At 38.7% G+C, this 20,227-nt stretch overlaps 3 protein-coding genes across 5 annotated transcripts in view; 2 read left to right on the forward strand and 1 right to left on the reverse strand.

Moving 5' to 3' along the window:
* LOC118423557 overlaps window positions 1–761 on the reverse strand; it is a 7,054-nt gene extending 6,293 nt beyond the window's left edge. Inside the window, exon 1 of the mRNA XM_035831751.1 lies at window positions 655–761. Within this exon, the coding sequence (XP_035687644.1) occupies window positions 655–699 (45 nt within the window). The 5' untranslated portion in view covers window positions 700–761. The remainder of the gene's footprint in view (window positions 1–654) is intronic.
* Window positions 762–865: 104 nt separating this feature from the next.
* On the forward strand, window positions 866–8,796 carry LOC118423561 (monoacylglycerol lipase ABHD6-like). The gene is made up of 9 exons (XM_035831759.1): window positions 866–1,291; window positions 2,080–2,226; window positions 2,604–2,763; window positions 3,277–3,390; window positions 3,797–3,929; window positions 4,389–4,531; window positions 6,227–6,281; window positions 6,540–6,637; window positions 7,406–8,796. Exons 2-9 carry the CDS (start codon window positions 2,111–2,113, stop codon window positions 7,562–7,564), a joined length of 978 nt encoding a protein of 325 aa, XP_035687652.1. The 5' UTR covers window positions 866–1,291; window positions 2,080–2,110; the 3' UTR covers window positions 7,565–8,796.
* A 4,381-nt stretch (window positions 8,797–13,177) lies between these two features.
* On the forward strand, window positions 13,178–18,931 carry LOC118423560 (monoacylglycerol lipase ABHD6-like). Of its 3 annotated transcripts, XM_035831756.1 has the most exons (9): window positions 13,178–13,259; window positions 13,816–13,876; window positions 14,779–14,938; window positions 15,530–15,643; window positions 15,933–16,065; window positions 16,394–16,536; window positions 16,734–16,791; window positions 17,051–17,145; window positions 17,596–18,931. In XM_035831756.1, exons 1-9 carry the CDS (start codon window positions 13,193–13,195, stop codon window positions 17,764–17,766), a joined length of 1,002 nt encoding a protein of 333 aa, XP_035687649.1. In that variant the 5' UTR covers window positions 13,178–13,192; the 3' UTR covers window positions 17,767–18,931. The 3 variants fall into 3 exon arrangements, with proteins under 3 accessions (XP_035687649.1, XP_035687648.1, XP_035687651.1); XM_035831755.1 differs by lacking the exon at window positions 13,178–13,259 and having other exon boundaries at window positions 13,673–13,876; XM_035831758.1 differs by lacking the exons at window positions 13,178–13,259; window positions 13,816–13,876 and adding an exon at window positions 14,050–14,200.
* The last annotated feature ends 1,296 nt before the right edge of the window (window positions 18,932–20,227 follow it).

Below are 20,227 nucleotides of genomic sequence, written 5' to 3' on the forward strand. Positions count from 1 at the left end.
TCATAATTTTCATCCTATGAACTTGCCCTTACATGTACTGTAACTGAGATAGGAGTAAAAGTATCCAAATCCAGATTTCTTGACTTTTTGGTAGAAAAACCCATATCCAGACTTATCTTGACCCGCGCCGTTCAAACGAAATCCAAATCCAAGATTTCCTTGACCCCCCTCAGTAAAATCCGACCTCTTCAACCCACCCCCCACATTTATTTTTTGGAACGGCCCAATCTTGACACCTCAGATCGACTATGCCTTCCTTTGAAAATTCCTAGACCGTATGTGGCGTATGTGCCATCCTGGTATAGATCCAATCCTACATTACCATTGTCATCTTAACAGTTAACTACTAAAATTTCGAACACTACCAGGTCACAGCTATGATGTTGTCACCAAAACTGTCTGCTAGTTCGTGCTTTACGCCACACAACAAGCCCACTGCGATCTATATTTCGAGCTATAGCTACGCGAAACTTCAAACTCCAAAATTCAACTCCGACCGCCCCTCCCTCTCCATATATAGACAAGGATAACGAAAATTATCAGGCGAATCGGGCTATAAGATAAAGCCACTGATCATCACAATTTCAACGCAGTTTAGAGACTCATCTAACAGTTTGATTGTACTCTATTTCATCGCTAAATCTTCATTCTTACCTGCGAGCTGTAAGACACCACACACTTCACAACAACCGGCGCCATCTTAAAAATGCGCGGGAAAATAAGATAACAGGAAAATGTAAAATGACCGCAGGCTTTTGTATTCATAACTGTACTCTAAAGACGAATTATACCACAGATAATTTCCTAAACATGTTTTTAATAAGCATAAAAAGTTATCTTAGGTATAAATTCATGGAAAAAATATATCATTATAAACGAATGCCCTTCTTGTCATTTTAGTGTGATGCGGTCATATTGAACTTTACCCCCAGACCTAGTTTTGGAGATACCATTCTAACTTGTAGGGGTCAATGATATGTATACAAGAGTATCACTTGAACGGCAAACGTAGTTTGGAGGAGAGCAATGTAAATTTGTGTAATACTGATTGTTTGAAATCTTAAGGAAATATTTTAGATAGTGTCACTTATATAAATGAATGAATTATATTAATGAAACCTCCCTATGATTTCTCCAATACGTGGTCTATCCCTTATCATCTTTGCTGTCGTGCTGAAATATTTCGCTAGATGGCAGTGCTACACAGTGGGACAAGATGGTCAAAGATCATTCGGTGCTAGTCAACGGGGGTCAGGTGAGACTAGGGATTTCAAGTGTCATAAAAAGACAGGTACGTTTGCTGCTCTCTATCTTATTTGGGACCTAGTACGACCTACATATTAGAAGAGGCAACGTTAGGAGGGAGGGTATGAAGAGGGGCTCTACTCGACCTGGCCTCATCATCAGGTTCCGACTGAGCTCGGCAGGACATGGATGATGATGGAAAATACATGCTTGTAGACAATGTAGTTGTAAGTTTAGACGGACGGATGCAATGGAGACTGGCCAAACCAAGAACAATTTTGAATTTGTCCTTGGCTAAACAAATAATCATATTCTTTCTGAGTTGCTGTCCTACTTATCTATTTTCTTGACTTTAGCAATTTTTGCATTGGGCGATGGCGTCAGTCCGTTCATCATTTTACTGCATGTCATGAAGGGGGATGTCCAAAGGTCGTCCAGGTCAGAAGGCCGTCATAGTTAATATTTTCCCGACAAGCCGATCTGACTACACGAGTTTACAATACGTTTATTCTGTAAGGTGCGGCAAAACACATCAGTCACATGGACATGTATTTAAATAACTTATATTCTGGCCATGTCACTATATTATAAATCAGCTATGATTGATAAAAGTGGATAAGCATAAACCCTTTTGATTGGTAGGAGTGACTGAGGCTAAGGAGAAGTGGTGAAATCCTTTCAAAGTAGGACATTAAGGACACTTCCAAATGGGAATACAGATAATATTTTTGAAAAGGAGGATGGCTGAGGAAAATATTTGAAAATATGACCCCTTGAAAGTCATGAAGATAATGTTACAGGTGATGATGATTCCTTCCTTTTACTTTGACACAGGTCAAATAAAGCCAGTGGTCAACAGGTCGAGATGGAGGCCATCTCTGCAGTTGTCCAGTTGGCTGGAGGAGCCGTACTGACCACTCTGGCCTTGGCTGTCTTTGTCATGTACACCCAACCTGCCAACATTGTGCACTTCTTTCTGAGGTAAACATTGACAGCCATGACAGCCTCTTTTAAGAGGGAAGACGTGTAAAGCTGGAAATACCCTTAGCTAAAAGGAATAATGTTAGCATGTTTGCATTCTTAACAGAATTTTTGTTAAGTCTGCTCAGAGCAAGAAGAATGTTTGCTGTTTTGAGACTTTGCAGAATATATGTTACTATTCATGTTAACGTTAAATAAAAAAAATTATTTCAAGAAAGAGTTGAAAAGTGTTCGAGGGGTGGTATAAAACTATCTTTATTCTTTGGCATCTCAATGCAAGAGATCACATCTGTTTTGCAAGGACAATTCTTCTAAGAGAGCATGTGTAGAGTTTTCTGAACAGCTCCTCTAAAGTTTTGACAAATGATGATTGACAGGTTGAACAAATGGAGGACGGGCTGTACCACTAAGTACGTGAAAGTGGGGGAGCAGCAGTTTGCTTACATGGAGAGGGGCCGGCCCAGTAAGAACCAACCATCGCTGCTCTTCCTGCATGGCTTCTCCGACAGGAAGGAGACTTACTGTGAGATCATCATGGTCAGTGTTTTGTCTCATTATCTCATACATGATACTTGTTCTTCCTTGAGTTGTAGTCTACTGTAAATGCATTTAAGATCGCGGAGATTTAATTTTGCGGTAGCGGGACGAAGGACTGTTTGTTGTGGTTTTAAGTTATTGGACAGTAGTCCCTTACTGCCATGGAGAAATGTTCGCGGTGGTTTTAATTCGTGGTGAATTTGCAACGCAAAAACCACAAACATAAAACCACCGCAAAAATTTCTGCATTTACAGTATGTAGTGGTCTTGTTGCTCATTTGGTGATGCTGTATCAAACAAAAAGTGACAAAGTCAACAGTCAAGAACTCTTTACCCGTGATTATATCACACATATTTAGTAGAGGTTGTGAAAGCAAAAACTATTCAAATATTTGCAGAAGGTAAATAGACTTCTATTGTGCAATATATCAAAGTGTCCTTTCCCCTAAATTAGCACCAGTTAGATCACAAACAGCTGTACACATTTGTGTAACAAATTGTTTTCACCTGCAGCATCTGCCCAAACACCTGCACCTGATTGCTGTAGACTTACCTGGACATGGAGACACCGGCATCAAGGCAAAGGCTGACCTGACTGTAGAGGCATATGCTGCCAAGCTGCATCAGGTACAGTTTGTTAGGTAGAATCTTTCATCATCTATAGATTTTTTCCATGTTGTTAATTTGCATCGTATTTCAAGCATACGAAACTGCATTTTCATCTATTCATGTCATGAAGTTCAGATTTTTGGGACAGATGGGGTGAATATTTTTCTCTGTCCCAGGAAGCAATTTTTTTTGTCCTCAGAGGAAGGGACAGTCCTGGAGACAGGCGTTTTCCACACGTTCCATGTATAAAGGGTGGTGCCCATCTCCATTTTTGCACCCTTGGGGCCACACAGGCCACTACAGTATGGGGCTAGTCCATTGGTACATCTAGTGTAGAAATGAGGGATGTGCTGCATCTTTTTATGAAAAGTTAAAATTCTTTTCTTCACTATATGGTCATGCCATGTTTCTTTTCTGTTGAAAGTTCATCAGCGAAGTTGACCTTAACCATGGCCCCCTGCATATTGTCGGACACTCCATGGGTGGCGGCCTTGCTGGTTGCTACGCAGCTACGTATCCAGAGAAGATGTGGGCTCTGACAATGATATGTCCTGGTGGTGAGTGGTATTTGACACTGTTATAACCTGTTATGAGGAATTAGACAAGTATACCTTCTTACCTACCCTAGTACAGAATACATCAAGTCATTTTTACTACCAATCAAGGTGCCATGGCTCCAGATCTGCATTTTCATTAGCTCCAGTGGTTAAGAAAAAAATCTTAGGAACATTTTCCAAACCTTTAATATCATCATCTTGATCTGTTCTAAAGTTCAGCTCTTATTCAACCACAAAACATCATGACAAAAAACACACATTATCAAAACAACTGTTTTTATTGCTCAAGTTATTCTTTTAGCAGGCAACTATTCAAACAGATACAAATGTCGAAGCCGTTGTATCCCTGGCAGAGTGTAGATATGAAAGGACAGACCTACCTTACCAATAGTAAGATGTTTTATTAATATGATGTAAACCATTTTAATTTTCGTTCTTGTCTTGACTTTTCCCCCACAGGTGTAAAGGTGCCAGAGAACAGTGTCATGTTTGAGAAGATTTTCCGGGGAAACAAACACGTGATGATCCCTGAGACTGTGGAGCAGGCAGAGGAAATGTTCAATATTTGTCTGTACAACAAATCACTCATACCTCCCAAACGGGTACGGAAAGGAAAATTGTCATTCTCATGTTCACATTGTTACATGCTTGAAAAAAGCATGTACTGTTTCTGGTAGGGATCTTTGTGATTCCGGACCAATATCTTTTAGAACCTCTGAATGGATTGCGATTTCCTTTGCTATGGGGATAGAGTGTGTGACCTATTGTGCTATTAAGTAGATTAGAAGTTTGCTGTTGTTTTGTGGTTCGTTTTAAAAAAAATATTTACACCCCTTTTCCTGATATGGAGTGATCTGGCCTCATTCCTTGGGGACAGCTAGCAGCTGTAACATGTGTTTTGAGTTTTCAGTAGCATGGGAGTGTGTGGAAGGGTGTTTCCAGTGCTATATCTCCAGAACAGAACGTGTGATTGTGATGATACATGTATTTACCTCCATGAAAAATGGAGGTATAGTTTTTGGTGTGTCTGTGTGTGTGTCTGTTTGTGTTTCCACATATTTGTGGTCAGCATAACTTAAGAACCTGTTGATGGATTGTAATGATATTTGGTATTTGGGTAGGTGTTTGGAAGACCAAGGAGCTTTGATAAAAGCTCCTTGGGAAGACGAAGCTCAAAGTCAATTTGGATTCCCTGGTGTGTGACCTTGGTACTGCAACAGAACTTGGATTTTTGTATCTTTTGACATGGATATGCTATGGTCTTGATTTTTTGGTGGCACATAGCTTGTGGTGTAAGGAAGAAGTGTTGTATGTTTGGGCCCTCTAGCAGCTTGCTCTAGAACTGCTTGGGCATTCTGGTCAAAATCTTCCAAGGAGCAAAAAAGAGCAACTGTGACCATCGCTGTCACCTCTGTATGGTGTGAATTACCCCCATTATATACACATTGAGATACAATGTATGTGCCAGGTACAGGTGTAACAATAAGAAATAAAAATGAAATGGTGAGGACACCAGGAAGGTGTAGTTTTGGATCTGACTGTTTACCATAGGTAGATATATAACTTAAGAACAATGATGGAATAATTTTGCCAAACGTCAAACCATATCAACCCCCACAACACACCATACGCACCATCACAAAACAAAATATTTCAAGCAGGTTTGAGTTTTCAGACTCTTGTTTGATCTGAACCATGGCTGTCAGTGAAGTAGGGTTGTTGAAAAGATAACTGTTGAGAGATTGTTCCCTAAAATTATGAAAAGAAGATTGCTGACAAAAAATATTTTATACAAGAAGTGCCATCTTTTCTCTTGTCTTTTTCTCTGTGATTGCATGGCTGCGATGTTTTTATGTTGTTTTGTTTGTGCTTTTTTATCTAGTTTTCGTTCTGCTTTATCAGGTTCCCGGCAGCCTCTCAGCACAGCTAGTTAGGCATTTGTTTTGTAAAGTAAGGAATGCTTGCTTGCTTGCTTTAATATTTAAGCTCATCTCTGTTAGTGAGAGAATGCTTTGATTCCTAGCCGGCCTGCTGCTGACAAAATCATTTCCAATACAAAATTTCTTACTAGTATCTCTCATGACGATAATGACAAATTTTATAGGGGTTCTGAAGCCTCAACTTCAGCCTGGCCAGTCCTAATCAACATTTTCCTACATATTATGTATTTGTGTTCTTGTCTTGTATATTTTTAATTTATTGTCCATCGATTATTTGGGGCCAAGTTTGTGAAAATTAATAAAGATTGCGAACGATTGAAATAAAGCTGAAATTATAATTTAGTTCTCTCACTACAGGTATTACAAGGATATGTGGACTACTCCAAACCATACATAGACTTCAACAAAGAACGTGAGTGTTACTGTGAAACCTTTAGATGGAAAAATTTGGGTATACACATTGCTTTCTTTAGCATTTGTACGTTTTAGGAAGCCATAGGTTCTCTGCTAACATCTTGAAAAGGTGATAATCATCTGTTATGTCAATCTTTCCACAAATTAAATTAATGTGGTAAATCTCAATGAATCACATCATGTTACCCTTTCCACAGTTTGGTTTTGTATGATTGCTTTATTTTATCTTATGTTGCTGATATAACTTCTGTCCCAGTATTTGATGCTATGTTGGAACTTGGACAAGATGGACTGACCCCTTACCTTGGGAAGATCTCTACACCGACACAGGTGATGTGGGGAAGACATGACAAGGTGTGTGAAATGTCTCAGCTCAGACCAATAAATTGTTATTGATAGCCTACATCAAAAATCACTTATTAATAAACAATTCCTCTGAGCTTTCAACTCTTGGAAATTTATACAATCAGTTGATATCGGAATTTTTTGGTGCAGCAAAAGACTTGCAGTGACTCACTTTCAATTACATGTATGTGATATCCTATCCAACACTAAATGACAATTCTTCTTACTTGAATAGTTAGCAATGTATACAACATGTTGGTGTCAGAATTGCACATTTTCTTGGAGTACGTGTGAATCAGGTAATTTTTTCTGCAGCAAAAGACTTGAAGTGACTCAATTACATCAGGTACTGTTGGTGCCTGAGATCTGGATGAAGAAGTCCTGAGTTCCGATCCTGGCTATGTCACTCACCCGACATGCATGCTACTGAAAAGGGCGGTAGTCCCTAGGAGGGGACGTTAAGCCGTGGTCCACTGTTCGCTGTACTTGTTGGATACAATTAAGCTGTAAATACTGTACATTGCATCTGTCTTTTATGCCGCCGCCAGTCAAAGATTACATCATCTGTTCATTAAGTTCGTTTGAGCTAAACTGGTTCATGATATCTTTCACTTTTCTTCACAAATTGATAATAGATTCTAGCATCATATTAAATCATAAAATATATAAAGTAGCATTTATTTATTTCAAAGCAATGCCTGCTGCCATACTGTAGTTTTGAAGAGTCATTTCACCAAATACTATCTGCTGAACTTTCCTGAATCTTCTCCCCACCAGGCCCTACACATAGCTGGCCTGGATGTGATAAAGAGAGAGATGTCAGCACCTCTGCAGGTGGATGTTATAGAGGACTGTGGACACACTGTTGGCTTAGAAGCTCCCAAAAAGGCTGCTACGTTTCTGTTGAACTTCAGGGAAACCGTTCTCAACAAGTAGAATATAACTTAGAGGCTTTGGGAACATATTGTTTATTGTCAGTAAAGGAAAACTTCTTCAAGTTGAAGTCAATTCACCCAGAAGTGATTAATTCTGGTAGTAAATGAACATCCTCGTGTAAAATGTCTGTGAATTTATGGACTTAAACAACTTAAAAAGTGAAGTTTAACATTGTTAGTACACATACAATCCATGATTGATATACAATGATTCCAATAGGCTGTATAGATAGGTAATATCTGTTGTATGATATACATATGAAATGTAATGTTATCATGTAATAATTCCAGAGTAATGCTTTATTACTTGAAGTTGTATTTTAATCAGTCTCTTTACAATTTACGACAACTTAGAGCTACCAAAGGTTTTAATTGCTTAAATGAGCAGATTGCAGTGCAATATTTCCTTCTATGATAATCAAAATCATGCTTTATAATGAAGCACCTTCATACAATGTATGCCCCTTGGTTCGAACCGTTCCAGCAATTATTACACATCTGCCAGTTTGGTAGATCACACCTCGGAGGGAAATTCCAGCACAGTGAGCCAGGATATTGTGAGAGGAACACTGATGATGATGATGATCATGACGCGCACCGCACAAGTTCAGCAAACTGGTTTTAGGGATAACCTTTGTTCAGGACAATAGACCATAGGGGCTTGAAAGGAGGGAAGAACTCATACATCTCTGTTTAAATGCTATGTGCTACAATAGTTACATTTGATGTGTGCTATGTAACACCTCCATGTACATGCCCTTTAGGGCTTATATGTAGGGATGGTGTAACTTATTGCAAATTCTTGCCCAAGGACTAATTTCAGGTAACATGAAAGGAGACAAACAAATGTGTAGAATAGTACAGATTGTGTCTACTGCAGTCTAAAAGACTGTCATTCTCGTACAGGACAGTATAGCCACATTCGACGCTTTAGGCCTGATATCAATTAGGATTTTACCATGGTCAATATTGACCGAAAGAGGCCATATATAGTCTAAAATCTAACTAGTAAACTGTAACTTCTTTTCCTGAGACAATGGAAGACGGAGGGTCCCAACCTATTCCATAATGTGTGGGTTCTGTGATGTTAGGAGGGAGGTAGATTTCTTTTTGTCTGTAAACATGGGAAAATTTGGGAGGAATTTAGTGACCTCAAATAGAGCCCTCTGGCCAGGGTATAGTATTTGTTTTGTCACTGTAAATGAATTAAACCAAACATGATTCCAACAGGTACATGTATTTGTCATTGGGATTATTATTATCATCATTATTACCTCCATGAAATGTCATGGAATGGAGGTTATATTTTCTGTTATGTGTCTCTGTCTGTGTAGATGATTACTCAAGAACGGCTGAATGGATTGGTTTCATACTTGTTGTGTTGGTGGGGTGTGATGAAAGCTCGAATCGATGAGATTTTGGGAGCCGTATCTGTCGTTATAATCGATGTAATAATATCAGAAATCACCCCTATATTTGAGATATATTGGTACAGGCATCGTGCTTTATGTGTTTGTTAATGGGTTTAGCTCCAAGCAGATGGTGAGGTGACAGCTGTTTGGGGAACCCCGAGTTTTTTTGATATGATAATTAGTTTTATTTATGTCTGCTTAGGATATCATGGAGATGTGAAGCGTAAGTATAATTGTAAGAAGTTGAGGTACATTTAACGATAATACTTAACAGGTATGGATGTCTCACATACTGTACTGCTGATTTGAGTGACATGGTGATTAAAATGCCATTAGGTCCTCTCATCTGGGTTGGGTGTCAGAAGTTTTATGGGCGATACAGATGTTCTGATTTTGTTACGATAAGGGACAGTTGTTAGTTGTCTCTTTCGTAGCCAATGGTACTTGTTTTTTAGCAGACGGGGTTGGCGCCAAGTATTCATCTTACAGTTGCTGTAGGGCTGTCAGAGGAAAGTGTGCATCTCGTTTTTGTACCGTGTGAACAGCTGATGTTATGACATATTGGTGGAAAATCAAATCACCATCTGACTAAAGTTGGCCACATCCCTTCTTCTTTCTGAGTTTCCCAACTTCCTCCCACCACACAGCTCTGAGGCACATAGTCGAACCTCAATAATGCTGACAACCTTAGACATTTTAAATGCCAAACATCAAGCTTAAGGAACACCACGCTACCATATGCCGTCGACCTCTTAAACACACATTACACAATTAAGTGTCACATTTTGATAATTACTAATCAGATGGATATCCTCTGTGTCATTAAATAAACACACCACTACTTTCCCATAACATTTATATTATATAACCATTACTCTCAAATACAACCGACTAAAAACATACATACCATCCACAAAAAAGCAATAAATATTTCATGGAGGTATGAGGTCCCCGAACTCTAGTTATAATCTATCAAGTTATCAATAATTAGGTAACAGCTTTGAGGAACATATGATTTTAAGTAAAATATATTATTGTTCCCATTGCCAGTAGACGCTTATTACCCCGCGGATTACAGAAACCATATAGCGCCCATTCCTCGTTAAAGGGGCAAATTGCTGTCGCACATAAGCAGCGGGCCACAGTTTTCTTAAAAGACACAATGACTACGTATTTTGCCCTTTTCCGTTACAAGTACATGATAGTAATATGCTAAGCAATGTTTTCCCACCATTGTTAGTTGCCTTTTGGTCGTCCCGGTTAAGGTTTTGCTTAGAAACACGCTAAAAACACGTGTCGGAAATGCTATAAAGGTGAATATCGTGGCATTCTGATAATGAAAAGACGTTAGTTCTTTAAATTTTCAGTCATAATTTACATCAACCACTTAGGCCGGCTTGTCACGTGTTGATGAACTTGTCCAGCAGACGACCTTTTTACGTCAGATGCCGTTTTATTCTTGTCGCCAACTTTTATATAATTTACGTTACCGAACTTCTGTTGGGTGTAATTCGCTTACAAAAAGACATTTTCCGATAATTTTTTCCCTGTTTTATCTGCTAAACAGTGGTGTTGCGTAACAAACAAATGACAGAACACATAAAACACGAATGTTGGAAACATGACTATAACCGCCAATCTCAGGCCGTTTGTCACTTTTTTGATATAATTTACGTTACCATAATAAGTCCCTTAGAATTATAGAAAGATCATTACTTTTGTACTCATAGGAAAGAATGCTCCCAGATAAGTAATTGCCTGCAGAGTTAATCTTTCCAGAGCTGTTTGTTAAAATTTTATTTCTCATTAAAAACATAAATATAATTTACGTTACCATATAATTTACGTTACCATTTTTTTTCTTCAACATGTCATCGGATGTTCAGCAAGAGCACATCAACCAAAGACGTATTATCTGCTGTAATGTTACTGTAGGTGGGCTTGGCTTGCCATAGAGTCACAATAAACCTGATATGCACCAACTTGGAAATATGCGGGTGTTTATATTGATATCTAAGCTCCATGATCAAAAGCATATGGGCTGCAGAAGTTAATAGCTAACTTAAGTTAAGACTTTACTATCATTAGATGTTCCGAAGTATTCACCTTTGCTTGTTTAGGTTGGAAATCTTGTTAATTAGAAGCAAACTACTCTTTCAACCAGTCGTGACTGCACAGAATTGATGCACAGAATTGTTTTACATGGACAAACACATGGTTCAAGGCAGAAAGCTATTTGTGAAACCAATCCCACTCTATAAAGTCAAGATCTATATAACGTCAGGCTTGTCATGTAATCATGTGGCATTAGTATAAAGGGACAGGCTGCCAGGATAACTGTAGAACAGACTGCCTTTACACATGCAGCTCTCTTTTGGAAAATTCACTGTTGTTTATAGCCTTGCTCATCAACAAAAGCCTTGTTATACACATATTACACAGTTCTTTCTGCCGGTATTATTAAACCACACGATATAAGCTGTATGGATGGACATTTTGTTAGGTAGCACATTCATTCTGTATTGAATGTGACATTGTGTTTGTTCCACGAACAAAGATTGTCCTGACATAAAAAATGTTTTATAAGAAGTGCGATAACTGGTGTTTAGTTTGTTGTCTTTCCAATATCGAAAGCTTGTGCTAGAAAGGCCCAGTCCATCTGGTGCATATTGCCATCGCATCATGTCCTGCTATTCCCAAAGACTTGATTGAAGGACGCGAGGACGAAGCGGTTCTGACCTAGAACGTGTGATTGCTTGAATCCTTTGTTACTTAGCATGTATTTAAATAGACCCCGCCAAGAAAGAGACCTTGCATATCTTGGGTGTCTTTCCGCAGAGACCGGGTGGGTACAGGACGAACAAGATTATACGGGTATTCCGGATAACAAAGATACACTTCTTTGCTACTCTGAGTTAGCAACATGAAGATAAGAGGTCCAGCATTATAGACGAACATGACCCGATCAGTTCAAATAGAGCCAGTATGTACACTATTCGGCTTTCCTCCAAATGTTAGAGATTCTGTAATTTACGTTACCACAGTTCATTGGCATTTACCTGTAGAATAGATATCGCCTGCTTCCAACCATTTTCATAAATATATTCTATCGCTCTTATCCCATCCTACAGGGTGAAAATTAAGGAGTATTAAACGGTTTGTCTTCATATAAAAAAAAAAACATATCATTTATTTACTTTTATACAAATGTAGCAAACTTAATAGCTAGTAATTTTGATGATTATTCCGAAACAAATGACACGGCGGTTAAATATTTCTCATTGGCGTGTAATTTGAAGGTTTTGGGTTGGAAAATTCGCTAATTTGGCTGTTGTTAATCCACTATTACTTGCTGGAACATTTCTCTGTGTAGTAATATGCTCTTTATTACGAAATTGTAGGAAAGATGACATGGCCTACTGAAGATCAAATATCTCCAAAATTAAGCGTGTTAGCACCAGACAAAAATAGCAAAAGATAGTCGATATAAGTGGTAACAAGTTCATACCAGCAGGTAAGCGTTTTGGACAACTTTATTTTTTACAATTTTCTACCTCCAATTTTCCCAGTTAATGAGGAATGGGCGATAGTCACTTGTCTTAATCTTCTGTAATGATTATAAATTTCGCCAGATGGCGTTGCTACACCGTGACAATATTTAATACTGCACAGATTTAGAGCAGCACTGAATGTTCACTTCGTTATCACATGAAACCAAGAACATTTATTGTCCTTGGTAAAGCACAATATGGACAAAAACCGTGAACGTTTGGTACCAAACAAACTGACCAGGAGCAAAAAAAAAAGACACAGGTCTTGAAGAAAAATTGCAGAAATACATAGAATGTAACGTTAAACCTTTTGGACTTCTCTAAACCTTGGTCTGTCCGTGTACCTGATCAACTGCGATGCCTATGTACTTCGCTAGATGGCAGTGCTAGACCGTGACTGTGCACAGACTAACAATGGAAGATGACTTTGTTTATGAAGAAAAAGAAAGATATGCAGCAAAGTCTTAAGCGATTAACGTAGTGGCAGAAACTTGACGAGGAACTGACAAAAAAGGCATAGAAATTACATAAGCTATTTACCACGTAAGTAAATCGATATTTTCACATAAAACCGATCCAAGTTGCCCGATATGTGGCTTGTCCATGGTACTGACAAGCATTCTCGTCTTGAGCAGCTGCGATACTGATATATCTCGCTAGGTGGCGATGCTAGACCGTGCAGCGAGTGACCTGATGAGAGGACAAGCTTCAGGTCAGTCGGACATCGGATCAGGTGAGAGGGAAACATGCAGTTCCTTATGTCATGTCGGGAGACAGGCACGACTGCCTTTTGTCCTGTTGTCACAGGGTCTTAATCAGCACATAACATTGATGTTACTACCATTATTATTATTAAGAATGCTACTTTGCAACGTGGGAATTTCAAGGAAGTCAAATTAGGTCAGTAAGTAGTAAGGTCACAGCTTGCTGGATGGGGGTGGGGGGAGGGGTGAAAAGTGGAGATGGATATGGAGGATAATGAAATAATTGCGCAGATTTTAATTTGTGTAAAAACAACTGGGATTAGAAGAACAGAGTGATATCATTATTTCATATCTGAATAGGTAAATAATATTTATAATAATTCCCATCTGATTTCTTGTTACATTTTCTTTATATTATAATAACAATTTTCTGCAGCATGGGAATGTTTACATTTTGTATATTCAAATGGGTGAGGATAACTAACTGCATTATAATGATCATCTGCTGCATATGTCAAAGGTGTCTAGACCATAAAATGCTTGATATGCATAACAATATCCAGACATGCTTTGTTTATACCTCAGGGGCCTTCAGCTTTTCTTTATCACCCATAATTCCTGTCGCTGCACATGCACACTGGGAAAGGTAAACAAAATTATCTTCTATGTTCTTCTCTTAATTCATAATAATTGTAATAATCATATCCAAAACCAAGGAGCTTTTATCAACAGGTTGATAAAAGCTCCTTGCCAAAACTTAGTTGTGAATCATAGCCATCAACATGATGTCCAACATCACTATTATGTCCTCTTTTTCAGGTACAAGTAAAGCCAGTCTAATGCGACTTGCTTCGTCATGATGGATGTCATCTCTACAGTTGTCCAGTTGGCCGGAGGTGCCGTACTGACCACCCTGGTCCTGGCTGGTGTACTACACCAAACCTGCCTACATTGTGTATTTCTTTCTGAGGTGAAGTAGTCACACACGCTGCTGCCATGGGTGTTGCCTACACTCTACCTTCTTCACTTACCTTTTATTCATACATTGTTTTTGGCATTATACCTTAGTGTGGAGCCTTCCATCAGAACTCAATGACTATAATAATTGCAATTCAGTGCTCGAAATTCATTTTTGGGATTAGGTGCATTGGTGCACCCAGCTTAAAAAATTGGGTGCACCAAAAACATTTTCGGTGCACCACTTAAATTTACGTGATAACCTAATAATAAAACTTAGTTACAAGCTATCAAATTCTTAAACAGTACCATGACAGACATCTTTATTATCTTTCTAACACGTACAAAACGTAGATGTCAAGAATATGATGTATACTAGTATACTTTGATATCTTTCCATACATAAACGTAAAAAAATATTTGGGTGCACCCAGTATTTCGAGCCCTGAAATTGTAGGCAAAAACAAAAGTAACGAAACTTACATATCATGTATTTGAAATCAATTTGGGCAAAACTGTAAAAAAAGATTTTGAAAAAAATATGCCAACAGGCCTCAAGTTTGAATTGATGTCTGTAAAATAATGTGACAGGTTTAATACATGGAGGGCAGGCTGTACCACCAAGTATGTGAAAGTGGGGGAGCAGCAGTTTGCTTACATGGAGAGGGGCCGGCCCAGTAAGGACCAACCTTCACTGCTCCTCATCCACGGGTTTGCAGACAGGAAGGAGAGTTACTGTGACATGATCATGGTCAGTTTTCTTTTGCAATTTTTTTTTATTCGTGACTCATTATTATTATCATGACTTTTTCAGGAGTGATTTTTCTTCAACTGGAGTTTGATTGAAATCTTGTTCACCTAAAGAAGCTTAGGGAGTGATGGAATTGAGTTTGTATTTTGTTTATTTATTCCCTGTACCAGCTGGAAGCTCTTTTCGCTGCCGGCTGATTGAGGAGACAGTCCTTTGAGTTCCTCCATTTAAAATTCTTGACAGGGGGTGCATGATTCTTTAAATTCAAAGTCTCCTTCCCTATTGAATGCCATATCTCAAAATGTCAGAAACATACTCAGACTTGCAGTTGTACTATCTCCCCAGCTCTTTCAGTTTGAAAGGTTTTCTATCTTCAGTTTGTCTTTAAAAAATTCATCTTGGAAAAAGATGTACATCATCAATTCACACAACATGTGCATCTTAATTGCTAAAAGTACCAATTGCCTAATTAAAGCAATTTTAGTCCACTTCCAATTTTGTAATCATATCCAGTTGCTTGACTAACTGCTATTTGGTGTGCCGGTAAGTTATGTGGTTGTTCACATGCCTGTGTGTTGTTCTCACCTACAGCACCTGCCCAAACACCTGCACCTGATTGCTGTAGACTTACCTGGACATGGAGACACCGGCATCAAGGCGAAGGCTGACCTGACTGTAGAGGCCTACGCTGCCAAGCTGCACCAGGTATGGGAAAAATCTTCTCTGGTGAACAGGCAGTGTCTAATGTTAATGTTGAGAAAGACCCAGATAAAATATCAGCTTGGGTGTGTAGCCACCAGATTAGTGAATAAGATGTATACTTCACATGATGCCCTTTAGGCCTGGCTATATTTATTTTTTAATGTTCATTTTTCATTACACATTATTGTATGAGAAAGAGGCATGCATGCAATGCATCTACAACATGTGCTCAATCATGATGTTGATCATTTTACAATGCAATCAAGGTTTTACTTTTTTTTTCAATTTGTAGTTCGTCAGTGCGGTTGGCCTTGACAGTGACCCTCTGCATGTCGTCGGACACTCCATGGGTGGTGGCCTTGCTGGGTGCTATGCAGCTTTTTATCCTGAAGCTGTGTCCTTACTTACTATGTCAGGTCCTGGTGGTGAGTAGCATAACTACCGGTATGTAACATTGAATAATATACTATTGCTGGAATGTTGGATGCAGGCAATGTTAGGAATGCTACATCATAACATGTTGATGTTGTGTACATGTACATGTACTAAATGCAAACACGGACTCTGCGTCTGTGTCTCTCTGTGTGGTCACACACACACACACACACACGCACGCACACATACACACACACACACACATACACACACACATGCACACACACATGTTTTATTTTACTATTTGTGCTTGGCCATTTCTAGACACATCAGCCAAAATATAAAGATAAGAAACTCATGCTAATTGTTTTCCCACAGGTGTTAAGTCCCCAGTGCAGAGTCTCATGTTTGAAAAGGTCGCCCAGGGATACAAACAAGTGATGGTTCCTGAGACTGTGGAGCAGGCAGTGGAGATGTTTAATATCTGTCTGTACAACAAATCACTCATACCTCCTAAACAGGTATGGAAACTGAAACTGTTGTTTTGTTTTGTCTTGTGTAAATAGATAACACACCAGCTTGATGATGATGATGTACATACCTACCGTACAATACAATACATTATTAAGTGTACATACCCTACAATACCTTCTTCTTCTTCTTCTTCTACCTCCCATTGAATGTGTAATAACATCTCTAAACATGTCTTTGTTTACAGTTGGTGAAAGGATTTTTGGACTGCTACATGTTACCTCGTTTAAGCTTCCTAAAGGAATGTAAGTGTCTAACAAACCATTATCAGTGTGATATAGTAGTAACTTGCATGGTGTCATTGTGACCATAAACTAGTAACTTGCATGGTGTCATTGGACTGGTATCTCCTTAGTAGTAATGAAGTCTTTTTCAAACTCAGAGTCTGCAAAGTATAGTGTACACTGGCTGATACTTGGGCTTTATACAATAAGCTAAACTGGAAATTTTCTGCATTTATTTATAAGTTAACATTACTGACTTGTTTTGGTGTTCCTGTTCTAGTGTTTGATGCCATACTGGAACAGCAAGATGGCTTAACCCCTTACCTGGGCAAGATTTCTGCACCAACACAGTTGATGTGGGGAAGACATGAACAGGTATAAGAACTTTCCTTAAATTTCATGTCAGTTTTCTGGTACCAAAACTCCTGGAAAAGTCTTCTTCTGACTTCCTTTTTGGTTGTTGGAGCATGTTGAGTGTAGGTAACAATTTGTTATGACTAAGTATGAGACAGTGACCCATGTGTGTATGTACAAATCAATTATAGATTCCTTAGGGAATTATCATTTTTAGCCAGGAAAAAATCTAAGGCATTAACTGCATTCGAATTTCCTGTAATCACCAGTGAATTACACCAAACTAATACATAGACTGAATGCAGTTGATTTGGAAAAGTCAACGTTACCCTGTAATAATGGACACGCAATGGTCTCACCGTACCGATTTTACCGCTTGCTGTTATGTTCTGGTCATTGCGCTTTGTGTACGGAAGGGGGCGCTGTCGCACAGCTTGGAACTTTACTAAATTGATGATGTTGTGTCCATAGGTACTGCACATCACCTGTGTGGATGTGATACAGAGAGAGATGACAGCGCCCCTGCAGGTGGATATCATTGAGGACAGTGGACACACCATTCCGGCAGAGTCTCCTGAAAAGGCTGCAAAGTTGATGTTGGGCTTTAGAGATAAATTTGTCAATAAGCAGAACAAAAGTTAACAATAACTGTCAAATCCCATACAAGGTTGGAAATTATACAATGATAAAGGTTGTGAGATATTTGCCCCTTGATATTTATGCCATCATGAAAGACATGTGATTATTTCATTATTTATTTGTTTGTTTGAACCTTTGTTTATTCATGAAATCTGCCTGCAGGTTGCATTTCGTTGAGGTCCTAAGGGAAGAAGTAAGGGTCAGACAAAGTATATACACTCAGTTTATATCATTTAAAGTACTAAATGAGTATATATTATGCAATTTGTCAGCATTAGGTATCGAATATTGAAATATCAGTGCAGCTCTCCAGCTGAGTTGCCTGCAATGGACCATAATCAGATTACTTAAGTTAGTACGTAATAATGCTCTTAGTTCATTTTATTGTAAAGTAAGTTTAAAAGCCATCAAAAGCTTGTCATGTCCAGTCTAATGCACAAACCACAGTGGGATTTGCCTCATCAAAATCATGCTTTGGAAGCACCTCCATCTAATATTACATTGGGGAAATTTGCTCCCTGGTTCGAACCATTCCAGTAATTATTACACGTCTGCCAGTTTGATAGATCACAGCTTGGAGGGAAATCCCAGCACAATGAGTGGGGATATGTTATGACGCACGCCGAACAAGTTCAGCAGACTGGGGTGATGGATAACGTTTGTACAGGACAATAGATTAAGCGAGCATAGCCTGGAGATGGACTCATAGATCTTTGTAATCTGCGGTGCTCCATTTTGTACAACACCTACAGGACCGGTACCAGTAGTGTTGAGCTACTTCTGTCAGGAATGTCAATGGGTTGGGGTACAATATATACAAATATATAAGTAGCTACAAGAAGCCTCTGGCCAGTGTTTTATACCTTCCCTTTGCACAGTGTTTTAACAGTTTGGTGACAAGCTTAGGCATCAGGGAGAAGGTTTGACTATAAATTACAGTGTAATATTAATCTCCATACCAATATTAGGCTTATTATCATTATCAATGAATTGAGACAAACAAGTCAGCAGAGGGAGAGTTCATTTCTCAACTCTCTGTTTCTGAGAAAAGCTTTAAGATGAATGGAATTACCTTTATGTACTACATGTATATCAATTACATTTTTAGGGTATCATATTGACTATGTGACTGTATTTATTAAAGATGATGCATGAATTTGAAGCAAAATGGATCAAACTGTGGCATGTATTTGTCATTGAAATATCAGTTAATATTGCACAAAAGTTTGAGAAATTACGTAATAGTGTTAGGGCACAGAAACAGATCAAACAACCCCAGTATTACTGATGAGATAACTGTAAATTTCCCAATTGTTAACATGACATAAGTCTTCATTTGTAGAGAGTTGGAATGAGTTTTGACATACGAGAGGATTGTTCTGTAAACTTAGGTATTGTCAAATTCATGTGGCCCACTGGCATACAAAAGGAGCTTAACAGAGCAGAAAGGTTACTTATTAAAAGTGACTGTATTTGCAGTCATTGCCATCCTTACCATCACACTAACACATACATGCTATAAAGTCGTCCTTCAGTTGGTGGGATATAATTTTGTGGAAGGGAGAAAATGGTGTGTTTGCGTTTTTTGTTTGTAGACAGGACAGTAGGCAGGCAGAAGACAGAGCAAGTATGCATGTATTTGTGGTGGTTCTAAGTTATCGGTGAATTAGGTTTCTGTAAAACCGTGAACATTAAACCTGACCGCACAAATTTTATCATTAACAGTAGCAGCTTCTTTACAGCTTACATTACTTTTCGAAGTGTTTGAATGTTACCGGTAATCTGCTTTATTTCCATTACTGTAGACGTTCCCCACACTAGGCTTACATCCTCCTCTAGTGGCAGAGTGGATCAACACTGACAGAGGACTGGTGTTCTCATCGGCTTGTGGTAGTCAGCTTAAGATAAAAAACTGGAGCATGGTGTGATGCACTCAAGCAGGGATTGACACCTGACCATAGAAGTGGGTGGGATGATAATTTGTGATATCTTGTTTGGCATGTTTCTGGGCAAAGTACTTTAGTTATACATATAATGTTATAAGTTTTGATATAAAAGACATTGTCAAACATTTTCAGACTGAAGGATTAGTAGACAGAGTATGGAATGTCGAAAGTTTTTTTGTTTTGTCTTGATCTTCATGAAACAAAGAATCGGATTTGGTTGGCCTAGTCAATACTTTGTCAGGTAAGAAGCTATAAATTTGACTTAATGCTGTGTGAGTGGCAGCAACTCTGCCATAAAAGCCAGAGATACATCCCTGCAATTTCCTGCAGTAATGATTAAATCCTGCGTGTGAGTGCCCCTTCCAGGCCAGCCTAATTCTACATCCAGTTTCTTGGCCGTCTGCCTAATATATCCAAATGTGAAACTTTACAACTGACCAATGGTATACACATGTAAGTTATGAAGCTATATATAGGTGTTGGCCGCTATTCCAGGTTTGACTGGACCTTGTTTAGAG

Source organism: Branchiostoma floridae, chromosome 9 (genome assembly GCF_000003815.2).
Source record: "Branchiostoma floridae strain S238N-H82 chromosome 9, Bfl_VNyyK, whole genome shotgun sequence".
Lineage (NCBI taxonomy): Eukaryota > Metazoa > Chordata > Leptocardii > Amphioxiformes > Branchiostomatidae > Branchiostoma > Branchiostoma floridae.